The sequence below is a fragment of the Pseudophryne corroboree genome, chromosome 6 (assembly GCF_028390025.1).
Source record: "Pseudophryne corroboree isolate aPseCor3 chromosome 6, aPseCor3.hap2, whole genome shotgun sequence".
NCBI classification, from domain to species: Eukaryota; Metazoa; Chordata; class Amphibia; order Anura; family Myobatrachidae; genus Pseudophryne; species Pseudophryne corroboree.
The window spans coordinates 361,431,962-361,445,834 of NC_086449.1; the positions used below are offsets into that span (position 1 = coordinate 361,431,962).

The window sequence follows — 13,873 nt, forward strand, 5'->3', positions numbered from 1 at the left end:
ACTTTGTACCCCCAGCGCGGCGTTTGTACGCTAAGTCCGTACAAGGTACAGGACTCTGTACGCAAATAGCGTACAAAGTACGTAGCGTGTGTATTAAGTCTAGCGGCCTCAGCGGCTCCATGGTAAAAGTGTGTTTAAAGGTATAGCTTTATGGTTTAAGATAATATCGACATTATCAACCTGTCTATACCGCATGGTACTAATGTGGATCCCAGCATCCTCTAGGACGTAAGATAGTCCGTACTGGGTCTTTTACGAGGACAGAGCAGAGCTCCGGACTAGACAGCAGTTCCTGCCGAAGGTAGTCTCCGCGTTTCAGCTGAATCAACCTATTGTGGTTCCGTCCAGTTCTGACGCTTCTGCTCCTCCGGAGGCATTGGATGCTGTGCGGCCTTGAAGATCTATGTCAAGCGCACAGCTCGAGCCAGAATAACGGATTCCTTGTTCTTACTCAATGATGCGCATATAAAGGGTTGCCGTGCTCCAAAGCAGTCAATTGCTTGTTGGATTAGGCTTACTATCCAACAGGCCTATGCGTTGGCAGCATTACCAGTTCCTAAGTCTCTAAAAGCCCACTGTGAAGATCAGTGGGCTCTTCCTGGACGGCTGCCCGTGGAGTCTCGGCCTTGCAACTATGCCGAGCTGCTACCTGGTCAGTGAAAAACACTTGTGAAGTTTTACAAAATTGATACCCAGGTCAAAGAGGATGATACCCAGTTTGGGCAGGCGGTGCTGCAGAGAGTCTCTGCACATTCCTGCCCATTCTGGAAGCTTTGGGACATCCCCACCCTACTAGTCCCCCCCCCTCCCCAATAACCCTTATGGATGTTAGAGAAAATACGATTTTAATACCTACCGGTAAATCCCTATCTTGCCACCCTTTGTTATCATGTTCCTTCTCTCATATGTCCTTTCTCCTTCTGGCACGTTTTTACCTAGAACTGCCTGTGGGTGGGGGCATAGAGGGGAGGAGCCAGCACACCTAGTTGAAGAAATTTAAAGTGCACTGGCTCCTTTGTACCCAGTCTATACCCCATCATACTAGTTTCCCCCAATATCCCTTATGGACTACGAGAAAGGATTTATCGGTAGGTATTAAAATCCTATTATCACAGTAGAAACCAGATTTCTTGTCCTTTTCAGTACACTAGTTTGTGTACAATAGCGGCTCTCCCCATGTTATACACCCCTGTACCAGTTTCCTGTGTATCCCGGAGAGTCTGGAGGAGCTGTGTGTCCTTGTTGCTGCAGCTTTAAGCAGAGGAATGCACCAAAATGCCGCTGGTCTCGCTCTGAGTGTAAAACATCACAATGAACGCTAGTTTCCACTCCGCTGCCAGTGTTAACAGGGGGGACATAGCAGGACCCCCCAGGGAGGGTCCCGTATGCCGCCCCTGCCGTAGCGCCGCACAAAGAACCGGGGGACCCTAGCGGGGTCCCCAGTTTGTACTCGCCACTCTTCGCAGTGCCCCGCGGTACCAACAACCTCCCAGGACTGTGGTCCTGCAGCGGGGAAGGGGATCTGACACCTTACAGAGTCCAGTAACCATCCACCGCCCCCCCCCCCCAAGGTGCAAGTATATTGTTGCCCATACAGTATACCGAAAATAACAAAGTTTAAAATAAACTGAAGAAAAATTCCTCTGGAGCTCCAGAGTGTGCATCCGCATCTGAGGGCACATTTTTCTAAATTGGCTGTGGGAGGGGGCATAGTGGGGAGGAGCCAGCACACCCAGTTGAAGAAATTTAAAGTGCACCGGCTCCTTTGGACACCATCGTACTAAGACCCCAGTATCCCTTATGGATGCTAGAGAAATATTAAATAAGTTTCTCTAACGTCCTAGAGGATGCTGGGGACTTCGTAAGGACCATGGGGAAAGGCGGGCTCCGCAGGAGACATGGGCACTTTAAGAAAGAATTTAGTTCCTGGTGTGCACTGGCTCCTCCCTCTCTGCCCCTCCTCCAGACCGCAGTTTGATTCTGTGCCCAGAGGAGATGGGTGCTTTTCAGTGAGCTCTCCTGAGTTTGCTGATAGAAAGTTTTTTTGTTAGGTTTTTTATTTTCAGGGAGCTCTGCTGGCAACAGACTCTCTGCATCGTGGGACTGAGGTGAGAGAAGCAGCCCTACTCTCTGAAGCTAGGTCCTGCTTCTTAGGCTACTGCACACCATTAGTACCGCAGGATCTCACCCTCGCCGTCCGTCCCAGAGCCGCGCCGCCGTCCCCCTCGCAGAGCCGGAAGACTGAAGCCGGGTGAGTATGAGAAGCAAGAAGACTTCACAGGCGGCAGAAGACTTCGTGATCTTCACTGGAGGTAACGCACAGCACTGCAGCTGTGCGCCATTGCTCCACACACCTACACATACTCTGGTCACTGTTAGGGTGCAGGGGGGGGGCGCCCTGGGCAGCATTTGGGACCTCATTCTGGCAAATTAACACATATATACAGCTGGGCACTGTATATATGCATGAGCCCCCGCCAAAGAAATAAAATTTAAGTGGGACAGAAGCCCGCCGCCGAGGGGGCGGGGCTTCTCCCTCAGCACTCACCAGCGCCATTTTTTCTCCACAGCACGCTGAGAGGAAGCTCCCCAGGCTCTCCCCTGCTGATACACGGTAGAAGAGGGTTGAAAAGAGAGGGGGGGCACATAATTAGGCGCAAAAAAGTATATAAACAGCAGCTACTAGGTTAACATTAAGGTACTGTGTTATTCCTGGGTTATATAGCGCTGGGGTGTGTGCTGGCATACTCTCTCTCTGTCTCTCCAAAGGGCCTCGTGGGGGAACTGTCTTCAGAAAGGACATTCCCTGTGTGTGTGGTGTGTCGGTACGCTTGTGTCAACATGTCTGATGTGGAAGGCTATGTGGGAGAGGAGCGGGAGCAAATGAATGTGGTGTCTCCGCCGACGGCGCCGACACCTGATTGGATGGATATGTGGAAGGTTTTAAATGATAATGTAAATTCATTGCATAAAAGATTAGACAAGGCTGATGCATTGGGACAGGCAGGGTCTCAACCCTTGCCTGATACTATGTCGCAAGGACCGTCGGGGTCTCATAAGCGCCCACTATCCCAAATTGTTGACACAGATACCGACATGGATTCTGACTCCAGTGTCGATTACGATGATGCAAAGTTACAGCCAAAGTTGGCTAAATCACTCCGATATATGATTATAGCAATTAAGGAAGTTTTGCACATCACAGAGGAAACCCCTGTCCCTGACACAAGGGTTTATATCATACTTGCCTACCTGACCCTCTCCATGAGGGAGATAATGCTCTGTTCCTGGACTCTCCTGGTAATGTATGATTGCCATCACCTGTGGTGAAACACCTTTCTTATCAATTACCCAGCTCACCACAGGTGATGGCAATCATACATTACCAGGAAAGTCCAGGAACAGAGCATTTTCTCCCTCATGGAGAGGGTCAGGTAGGCAAGTATGCTTTATATGTCTAAGGGAAAGAAACCTTTGGTAACTTTTCCCCCCTCACACGAACTGAATGAGTTATGTGAAAAAGCTTGGGAATCTCCAGATAAAAAACTGCAGATTTCCAAACGGATTCTTATGGCGTATCCTTTCCCGCCAACGGACAGGTTACGATGGGAATACTCCCCTAGGGTGGACAAAGCTTTAACACGCTTATCCAAAAAGGTAGCCCTGCCATCCCAGGATACGGCTACCCTCAAGGATGCTGCTGATCGCAAACAGGAGGGTACCCTGAAGTCCATTTATACACATTCAGGTACCTTGCTCAGACCGGCAATCGCGTCGGCCTGGGTCTGTAGTGCAGTAGCGGCATGGACTGATACCTTATCAGAGGAGTTTGATACCCTAGATAGGGATACTGTTTTATTGACCCTGGGGCATATTAAAGACGCTGTCCTTTATATGAGAGATGCTCAAAGAGACATTAGTCTGCTGGGTTCTAGAATAAACGCTATGTCGATTTCTGCCAGAAGGGTCCTGTGGACTCGGCAATAGACAGGTGATGCCGACTCTAAACGACATATGGAGGTTTTACCTTACAGGGGGGTGAGGAATTGTTCGGTGAAGGTCTCTCGGACCTGGTCTCCACAGCTACGGCTGGAAAGTCAAATTTTTTGCCTTATGTTCCCTCACAGCCTAAGAGAGCACCGCATTATCAAATGCAGTCCTTTCGTTCACAAAGAAACAAGAAAGTCCGAGGTGCGTCCTTTCTTGCCAGAGGGAGGGGCAGAGGAAAGAAGCTGCACAATACAGCTAGTTCCCAGGAAGGGAAGTCCTCCCCGGCCTCTGCAAAATCCACCGCATGACGCTGGGGCTCCACTGGCGGAGTCGGGGCCAGTGGGGGCGCGTCTTCGGAATTTCAGCCACATATGGGTTCACTCCCAGGTGGATCCCTGGGCAATAGAAATTGTGTCTCAGGGTTACAAGCAGGAATTCGAAGAGGTGCCTCCTCGACGGTTTTTCAAATCGGCCCTACAGTCTTCCCCCCTAGAGAGGGAGATAGTGTTAAATGCAATACAAAAATTGTATCTTTAGCAGGTGGTGGTCGAGGTTCCCCTCCTTCAACAGGGAAGGGGTTATTATTCGACCATGTTTGTGGTTCCGAAACCGGACGGTTCGGTCAGACCCATATTGAATTTAAAATCTCTGAACCTATACTTGAAGAGGTTCAAGTTCAAGATGGAATCGCTAAGAGCGGTCATCGCCAGCCTGGAAGGGGGGGGGGGGGGATTTTATGGTGTCACTGGACATAAAGGATGCGTACCTTCATGTCCCCATTTATCCACCTCATCAGGTGTACCTAAGATTTGCGGTACAGGACTGTCATTACCAATTTCAGACGTTGCCGTTTGGTCTCTCAACGGCTCCGAGGATTTTCACCAGGGTAATGGCGGAAATGATGGTGCTCCTGCACAAGCAGGGTGTCACAATTATCCCGTACTTGGACGATCTCCTCATAAAAGCGAGATCAAGAGAGCAGTTGCTGAACAGCGTATCTCTTTCACTGAAAGTGTTACAACAACACGGCTGGATTCTTAATATCCCAAAGTCGCAGTTGGTTCCTACGACTCGTCTGCCTTTCTTGGGCATGATTCTGGACACGACCCAGAAAAGCGTTTATCTTCCGATAGAAAAAGCCCAGGAACTTATGACTCTGGTCAGGAACCTTTTGAAATCAAGACAGGTGTCCATGCATCATTGCACTCGAGTCCTGGGAAAGATGGTGGCCTCATACGAGGCCATTCCCTTTGGCAGGTTCCATGCGAGGAATTTCAAATGGGATCTGTTGGACAAGTGGTCCGGATCACATCCACAGATGCATCGGTTGATCACCCTGTCCCCCAGGGCCAGGGTGTCACTCCTGTGGTGGCTGCAAAGTGCTCACCTTCTCGAGGGCCACAGATTCGGCATTCAGGATTGGATCCTGGTGACCACGGACGCAAGCCTCCGAGGTTGGGGAGCAGTCACACAGAAGAAATTTCCAGGGTCTTTGGTCAAGTCAAGAGACTTGTCTGCACATCAACATCCTGGAACTAAAGGCCATATACAACGCCCTACGTCAAGCGGAGGCCTTACTTCGCGACCAACCAGTTATGATCCAGTCAGACAACATCACCGCAGTGGCTCATGTAAACCGCCAAGGCGTCACAAGGAGCAGAGCGGCAATGGCGGAAGCTACCAGGATTCTTCGCTGGGCGGAGAATCATGTAAGCGCACTGTCAGCAGTGTTCATTCCGGGAGTGGGCAACTGGGAAGCAGACTTCCTCAGCAGACACGACCTACACCCGGGAGAGTGGGGACTTCATCCAGAAGTCTTCGCACAGATTGTGAGTCGGTGGGAACTGCCACAGATAGACATGATGGCGTCCCGCCTCAACAAAAAGCTACAGAGGTATTGCGCCAGGTCCAGAGACCCTCAGGCAGTAGCGGTAGACGCCCTTGTGACACCGTGGGTGTTCCGGTCCGTCTATGTATTTCCTCCTCTTCCTCTTATACCCAAGGTGTTGAGAATAGTAAGAAGAAGAGGAGTGAGAACAATCCTCGTTGTTCCAGATTGGCCACGACGGACCTGGTATCCAGATCTGCAGGAAATGCTCACGGACGATCCGTGGCCTCTTCCTCTAAGGCAGGACCTGTTGCAACAGGGACCCTGTCTGTTCCAAGACTTACCGCAGCTGCGTTTGACGACATGGCAGTTGAACGCCGGATCCTAACAGAAAAAGGTATTCCGGTTGAGGTTATCCCTACGCTGATAAAGGCTAGGAAGGAAGTAACAGCAGAACATTATCACCGTATATGGCGAAGATATGTTTCTTTGTGTGAGGCCAGGGATGCTCCTACGGAAAAATTCCATCTGGGCCGTTTCCTTCACTTCCTACAAACTGGAGTGGATTTGGGCCTTAAATTAGGCTCCATTAAGGTCCAGATTTCAGCCCTATCCATTTTCTTTCAAAAAGAATTGGCTTCTCTCCCAGAAGTTCAGACTTTTGTTAAGGGAGTACTGCATATTCAGCCTCCGTTTGTGCCTCCGGTGGCGCCTTGGGACCTTAATGTGGTCTTCGACTTCCTAAAGTCACACTGGTTTGAACCACTGAAAACGGTGGAGTTGAAATATCTCACTTGGAAGGTGGTCATGTAATTAGCCCTAGCTTCGGCTAGGCGAGTGTCGGTATTAGCGGCTTTATCACATAAAAGCCCCTATCTGGTTTTCCATATGGATAGAGCGGATTTGCGGACACGTCCTCAGTTCCTGACAAAAGTGGTTTCATCCTTTCATATGAACCAACCTATTGTGGTGCCTGTGGCTACACTGGACTTAGAGGATTCCGAGTCCCTTGATGTGGTCAGGGCTTTGAAGCACTGTTTGTTCTGTATGCAGCCAACAAGCTTGGTGGCCCTGCTTCAAAGCAGACTCTTGCTCGCTGGATCTGTAACACGATTCAGCAAGCGCATTCTACGGCTGGTTTGCCGTTACCAAAATCGGTCAAGGCCCATTCCACTAGGAAAGTGGGCTCTTCTTGGGTGGCTGCCCGAGGGGTCTCGGCACTACAGCTGTGTCGAGCTGCTACTTGGTCGGGTACAAACTCCTTTGCAAAATTCTATAAGTTTGATACCCTGGCTGAGGAGGACCTCATGTTTGCTCAATCGGTGCTGCAGAGTCATCCGCACTCTCCCGCACGTTTGGGAGCTTTGGTATAATCCCCATGGTCCTTACGGAGTCCCCAGCATCCTCTAGGACGTTAGAGAAAATAAGATTTTACTTACCGGTAAATCTATTTCTCGTAGTCCGTAGAGGATGCTGGGCTCCCGTCCCAAGTGCGAACTTCTTCTGCAATACTTGTATGTAGTTATTGCTTAAATAAGGATTACGTTATTGTTGCATCGGGCGTGAACTGATGCTATGTTATTGTCATACTGTTTACTGGATTGTTATCACAAGTTATACGGTGTGATTGGTGTGGCTGGTATGAATCTTGCCCTTGGATTAACAAAAATCCTTTCCTCGTACTGTCCATCTCCTCTGGGCACAGTTCCCTAACTGAGGTCTGGAGGAGGGGCAGAGAGGGAGGAGCCAGTGCACACCAGGAACTAAATTCTTTCTTAAAGTGCCCATGTCTCCTGCGGAGCCCGTCTCTCCCCATGGTCCTTACGGAGTCCCCAGCATCCTCTACGGACAACGAGAAATAGATTTACCGGTAAGTAAAATCTTATTTTTGTTTATATGTCATACTTACGTTTAATTATGCTATGAGGGACAGGATTTGCTTGTTTGTACATATTTTATGATTGGAAGCCACAAGCATTGATTTTGCCTATTACTCTGACCATAAATAATTTGAATTGTTCCTGGATCATCAACCCAGGGCACCCCGCAAGTACCCCAGGGAGTCACATCACCTAGTTTGGGAACCACTGGACTAAACTAAATGGGGTCAATGCAATGCAATATAATTAGTACCAGGAAGGAGGTCCAGAGCTATTCAATTGAACACACTATAATGCCTGACCAAAGGATTTCTTCTCGCAACCCTCCTGTGGTGCAAGCAGAAATCCGACTATTCTAGTGCCGCAATGCTGTTTCCTGCCTTTAAAGAGGCACAAACATAATTGCGGCATGCACTTAAGTCGGAGAAAGCCCGTTCTCGCAACTAAATACCTGGTTTAAGGAGCGAGAACCTGCATTCTCCGACATAACAGTGAGGTCAACGGAATAGCTCCAGGACCTCCTACCTGAAGCTTTTCATGTCACGCTGAATTGAATTAACCACAAAGGGGTCAATTCTATTCTCCGACAGTTGAATAGCGCCGGGAGTTTGCTCCCGGCGCTATTCAATAGAGCGACGAGTGACCCTTGTCAAAGTCGAAAAATATCATGATTCACATGCCTTGTACTAACCCCAATGCACATGCCCGTTGCTCGTGCACCCACTCCCCCGTGCGTACGCATCCCCTCAGGTTGCGTAGGGGACGCTCCAACGTCTCCTGCGCATGGAGATGTGTATTTACGGCGGAGTTTGTAAGCGTCTAGCTAGCGACTCGATCGCAACATATTTAACCCAAATAGTGTGTTTTATAGATAATATTCCCCTTAACAATGTCAGCAAGTATGTTTAGTTTAAACGGTTCTTGGACAGAGAGATCCCTCTTTGCATGATAGGAAGGGTCAGATAAAGGTTGAACAGTGGTGTCTAGTATCCAGCTGTAGAGTATTTTAATGGTAACATTTCGGTGTTGGTTAGGAAAAGATTGCTCGCTCCTGCGTATAGTAATGTACAAAAGTAGTTTATGGACATTTACTGTATTTGCTGTTCATTATCCATGCGGCGGGAATCCTGAGGATACCTCCCACCTGAGCAGTTGGAGAAAGACACAGCCCACCTGTTCAAACCCACCTATGACCTTTTGTTATAATGCAGAGACACATTCCTGTGTCCAATGAACAATAAGATTATAGGGACCATTGTATTGTTACTGTATGCTGTGTATATAAGGACCACCATTGCCTGGGCCAGTCACTCACTCTCTCTGAAAGGCTCTCATTGAATGCTGAGGGCTGGATCCAGGACGCACTTGCGAATCATTCCCACGTATGTATTGTTCTCTGTAGCCATTTTATTATCCTTAGTGTTTGCCATTTATTCTCATTCTGTTTGCTTGCGTTTGTAATTGTATGCTATTGTTCATATTATTCCTTGTTATTCTGTTTAGATTTTGATGTTAGTTTTGTAGTGTATAAGCTGTACTGTTTTTCCCTTTTTACTCTAAAGAATCATCCACGAAGGTGTTAGAGCCAGAGTGGTTTTTAAATCCAAACCAGGTCTTGTGTTTTCACTAGTTACTGTAAAGGGTTTTCTTAGCGTCTCAATCGCTCAAACAGCTTTCATATTATTAAGGTTAATAAGCGTTACATCACTGTAGTATTAGATTGCTAAGGTTTTGAGTATAAGCATACCCTTACTGTGTGTTGTTAACAAGGTTTACTGTGTGTCATTCTGTGAGCGTCTGCGCCGCTCGTGTCTCACTCGCACAGCGCAGCGTCCGCTACGCCGATACCGTAGCATTATGGTACTCGGGACGCTTTTAGCGTGTTCGATACTAAGCGTGAGTCTGTGAGTGTACGTGTCGCATCGGGAGCTAATTCCCTGCGCTATATACAACTGTCGGAGAATGGAATTGACCCCAAAGTGTTTATCCAATATTTACCATTTAATGTAGAAAACATTAGTTAAGACAGCATACAGAACATGTTATCTGACAGCCAATAAAATATGCTAATCTGACGGACAAAATAGATTTACTATAATACCAAATACAGTCACTGCGCTGCATAGCATGTTTATAGAAGAAATAATAATGCAGTATTCATATCCAGTCACTGCCATTCTGTTCAGAGACAGTTTTACTGGACATATTAAAAATGCACTGATTCTGTATTAATCCTAATATGCTTACAACGACAAGACTCAAAAATGGAGTGTATTTATAAATAGCAACCGGAATTGCTATCACATACAGTATACACTTTCTGAAATGTTTTCCAACAATCATAAGTCCCGTTCTTTTAGTAAGAAAACAAATCAGTAAATGACAGGACAGCTGCCAATACTACATATTATACAACACCCATCATACCAATGTTTTCGAGCACAAACAGGACTATGTGGCCACTTACTTAATATAACTTACTCCATTTTTTTCTGTTGAGGATAATCTCCACACTTTTCAGAAATGCCAGAATACAGCGCTGACCACCCATGACCAGCAGCCACTACTACTGTACGTGTCTAAAAGCCGACTGCCTCTAATTCAGAAGCTGCAGGTGTCATATATTCTCTATGAGACACATAATAATGCACAGCCAGGGAACAGTAAGTGGAGCAGAAGACATAGTGCGTGCACTGGCTATGCTCTCCATTCTCTCACACCACAGCTAACCTAACATCATGCATACAGCATGATGTATACACATGACCATGCAGCCGAGAGCCACTAACAGCACATATAAGGCTGATCACGCAGTACATCCACCCTTATGTAGCAAACAACAGCATTCGCCTAAAATTACCTCGGTCCGCTGGTATACATGTATATACGACACTTCGGTACTTTCTGCGCCCACAAACTACATAAAACCCGCTTTGTTTCCGGTGTGTCTCTCCCATTCAGCCTGAAACTCAAAACGTCATTTTTGTTTTTCCCGCCCGGCTCAGGAATGGCACGCACTTCCGGGGCCTTCGAATTCCACCAATCTGATTCTGCCGAGGGGAGCTGGAGTACAAAAATGGTTGCGTCATTATTGCGGGTGAAGCAAGATGTCCTCGGACGCTGATGGGGCCATTTTTGTTACGGTTATCAGTCTGGATTTCCCCTCTTTCCTAATCCCCCCCCCCCCCCAGTATCCACTGTGATTCATTTTTCTACTTTCCTCCATCACAATTATGCACGAGTTGCTTGCAGCTGATTATTACAGTGCGGATGCTGTACTACTCGTCCATGTGGCAAGTAAATCACAGGAAACCTCCATGCGCCACAGTTATTACTGCGCATGCGCCTTACAGCAAGACGGCGTGAAATCAGTGAGCAGCAATCACTCATCGCTAAAGCTCAGAGCGGTGATTGGAAGCTGCTCAGATTGCACGCATGCGCACCAGCATGGGCGAGCGGCAGCGTGTAATGCGCATGTGCGCACTGTGACCACCACGTTGTGACTCACCGAGACAGCTGCATTAGATAGAGATTAGAGAGCTTTCTGCTGCTGCGGATATGGGGGAACAACGTTTTGCTCGGGGTGCTTTCCTGTGGGGGCTGAGCGGCATCTACCTATGTGCATTCCTTTCCCTGTACACGCAAATACCAGGTATGCACATATACAATATTTCAGTAGTATGCATATGCTGCTGTGCATCTTCTTATTTTGCAGGTGAAGATGCAGTGGTATATGTACCGGCATTCTCAGTCCGGAGGTAATATGGATTTATTCAGTACTATTGTCAATGGCATTATGTATTAATGGTACATATCCGCATTTTGCATTCAGTAACCATGAAAATAAAATTCATGTGTGCTATAGCTCTAGTTATGTACACAAACACTTCATTTACAAGTTTATTAACATTTATTATGTTTTTAACCTTTAAACTTTGATTAACCACGTGTTATGCATAGATGTAAATAGTGTAAGGATGGTCACGGGCACTTTCCCAAGTTCTAGGTGTTTCATAATCTATAGCCACGTTATGATATTACTGATCTGTCAGTCCTATGTGTGTTGCTTTCTCATTGATGTATTTCTGAGAAACGTTGTTGATTACTTTGTTTCTTTTCTGCTGCATAATAATAAAAGTTGCAGTGTGCATGTATACCTTAAGCACACAGCCTACATTTCATTCAGCATAGAGTATAATAAGTCACACTGTCCCTCTGTGGGTGCACATCCTAGTATTGTGCTTTTTTTTGGCAAAGATATCATTTTCCTCAAGGCTACTGATAAGCAACTTTCCAATATTCTGCAATTAAATTCTAGTGTTGAGTCAGAACACACATTATGGCCTGATTAATTGTCTAATCTCTCTTATTGCCTTCACATCTGCAGTGCTGTGTTTGATTAGCATTATTTGCATTATATTAATTATTGGATGACAATTTTACTGTAAAACTGATTGCAAGGACTCATTAATAATAAGTATTTACATTAGATCTTGATTGTGCATTTGTAAAGCTTGCTAATGGTGAGGGTACAGTAAAACTATGTAGGCAAATGAACCTGTGCGTACACACATTCCCTTCGCACAGGCCTGGACTGGCATTTCTGGCATTTGTCAATTCTGGCAATCCGCTAAAACGATTCATGGGTTGGTCTTCCATACGTTTGTTAAAATGGGCTGTGTAACCTGTGCTGCACCACAGACATGCTTTCGACAACTATGTGCATGTCAGAAAAATTCCATACTTTCTATTTGGTTCCTGTGTACTGGGTCATTGCTGTGTTTTATAAGATGGCTTTTTAGTTCCAGTCCCTGGCTTTGTTTTTCAGCCATAGGGGCAGATTCAATTGTAGCTGTGGTATAATCTTGCTAAGCCTTGTATGCATGCTTCATTTTAAAGCTCAATTCAGTTGGAAAAGGCTTCTCTGTGGTAATTCTGGGTGCAAGTAAATACTGTATAACAGTATAGAAGTCAAGTGCCTAATTATATGGGGGGGAATCAAGTCCTGACATTTTTACCTTTTTGAAATAGTTCTCTCAAACTTTTCACCTGCTTAGGGTCTGCAAAGAAAAAATAAGAATTTACTTACCGGTAATTCTATTTCTCTATCGTCCTAGTGGATGCTGGGGTTCCTGAAAGGACCATGGGGAATAGCGGCTCCGCAGGAGACAGGGCACAAAAAGTAAAGCTTTTTCCGATCAGGTGGTGTGCACTGGCTCCTCCCCCTATGACCCTCCTCCAGACTCCAGTTAGATTTTTGTGCCCGGCCGAGAAGGGTGCAATCTAGGTGGCTCTCCTAAAGAGCTGCTTAGAAAAAGTTTAGCTAGGTTTTTTATTTTACAGTGATTCCTGCTGGCAACAGGATCACTGCAGCGAGGGACTGAGGGGAGAAGGAGTCAACTCACCTGCGTGCAGGATGGATTGGTTTCTTGGCTACTGGACATCAAGCTCCAGAGGGACGATCACAGGTACAGCCTGGATGGTCACCGGAGCCACGCCGCCGGCCCCCTTGCAGATGCTGAAGACAGAAGAGGTCCAGAATCGGCGGCTGAAGACTCCTGCAGTCTTCAAAAGGTAGCGCACAGCACTGCAGCTGTGCGCCATTTTCCTCTCAGCACACTTCACACGGCAGTCACTGAGGGTGCAGGGCGCTGGGAGGGGGGCGCCCTGGGAGGCAAAATGATTACCTATAAAGGCTAAAAATACCTCACATATAGCCCTAGAGGCTATATGGAGATATTTAACCCCTGCCTAATTTTTCTAAATAGCGGGAGACGAGCCCGCCAGAAAAGGGGCGGGGCCTATCTCCTCAGCACACGGCGCCATTTCCTCTCACAGCTCCGCTGGTCAGGACGGCTCCCAAGTCTCTCCCCTGCACTGCACTACAGAAACAGGGTAAAACAGAGAGGGGGGGGCACATTTATGGCGATATTTTGATATAACAAAGCAGCTATAAGGGAGCACTTATTATAAGGCTATCCCTGATATATATATAGCGCTTTTGGTGTGTGCTGGCAAACTCTCCCTCTGTCTCCCCAAAGGGCTAGTGGGTCCTGTCTTCGTTAGGAGCATTCCCTGTGTGTCTGCTGTGTGTCGGTACGTGTGTGTCGACATGTATGAGGACGATATTGGTGTGGAGGCGGAGCAATTGCCAAATATGAGGATGTCACCCCCT

The 13,873-nt window shown here is 47.2% G+C and overlaps 2 protein-coding genes across 6 annotated transcripts in view; one reads left to right on the top strand and one right to left on the bottom strand.

Annotated features, from left to right (window-relative positions):
• The window catches only part of NCAPH2 (non-SMC condensin II complex subunit H2), a 272,518-nt gene extending 261,777 nt beyond the window's left edge, over positions 1-10,741 (bottom strand). The window contains exon 1 of one of the 4 annotated variants that reach the window (XM_063926652.1): positions 10,559-10,741. The gene's annotated coding sequence lies outside the window, so the exon portion shown is untranslated. Of the gene's footprint in view, positions 1-10,165; positions 10,483-10,558 lie in introns of those variants that run through there. The other 3 variants (XM_063926649.1, XM_063926651.1, XM_063926650.1) reach the window with 3 other exon arrangements.
• The window catches only part of LMF2 (lipase maturation factor 2), a 242,632-nt gene continuing 237,743 nt past the window's right edge, over positions 8,985-13,873 (top strand). Inside the window, exon 1 of one of the 2 annotated variants that reach the window (XM_063926648.1) lies at positions 8,985-9,080. Coding sequence is in view for 1 of the 2 variants with exons in the window: in XM_063926647.1 (XP_063782717.1) it covers positions 11,257-11,350 (94 nt within the window). In the remaining variant the exon portion in view is untranslated. Of the gene's footprint in view, positions 9,081-11,088; positions 11,351-13,873 lie in introns of those variants that run through there. The other variant, XM_063926647.1, reaches the window with a different exon arrangement.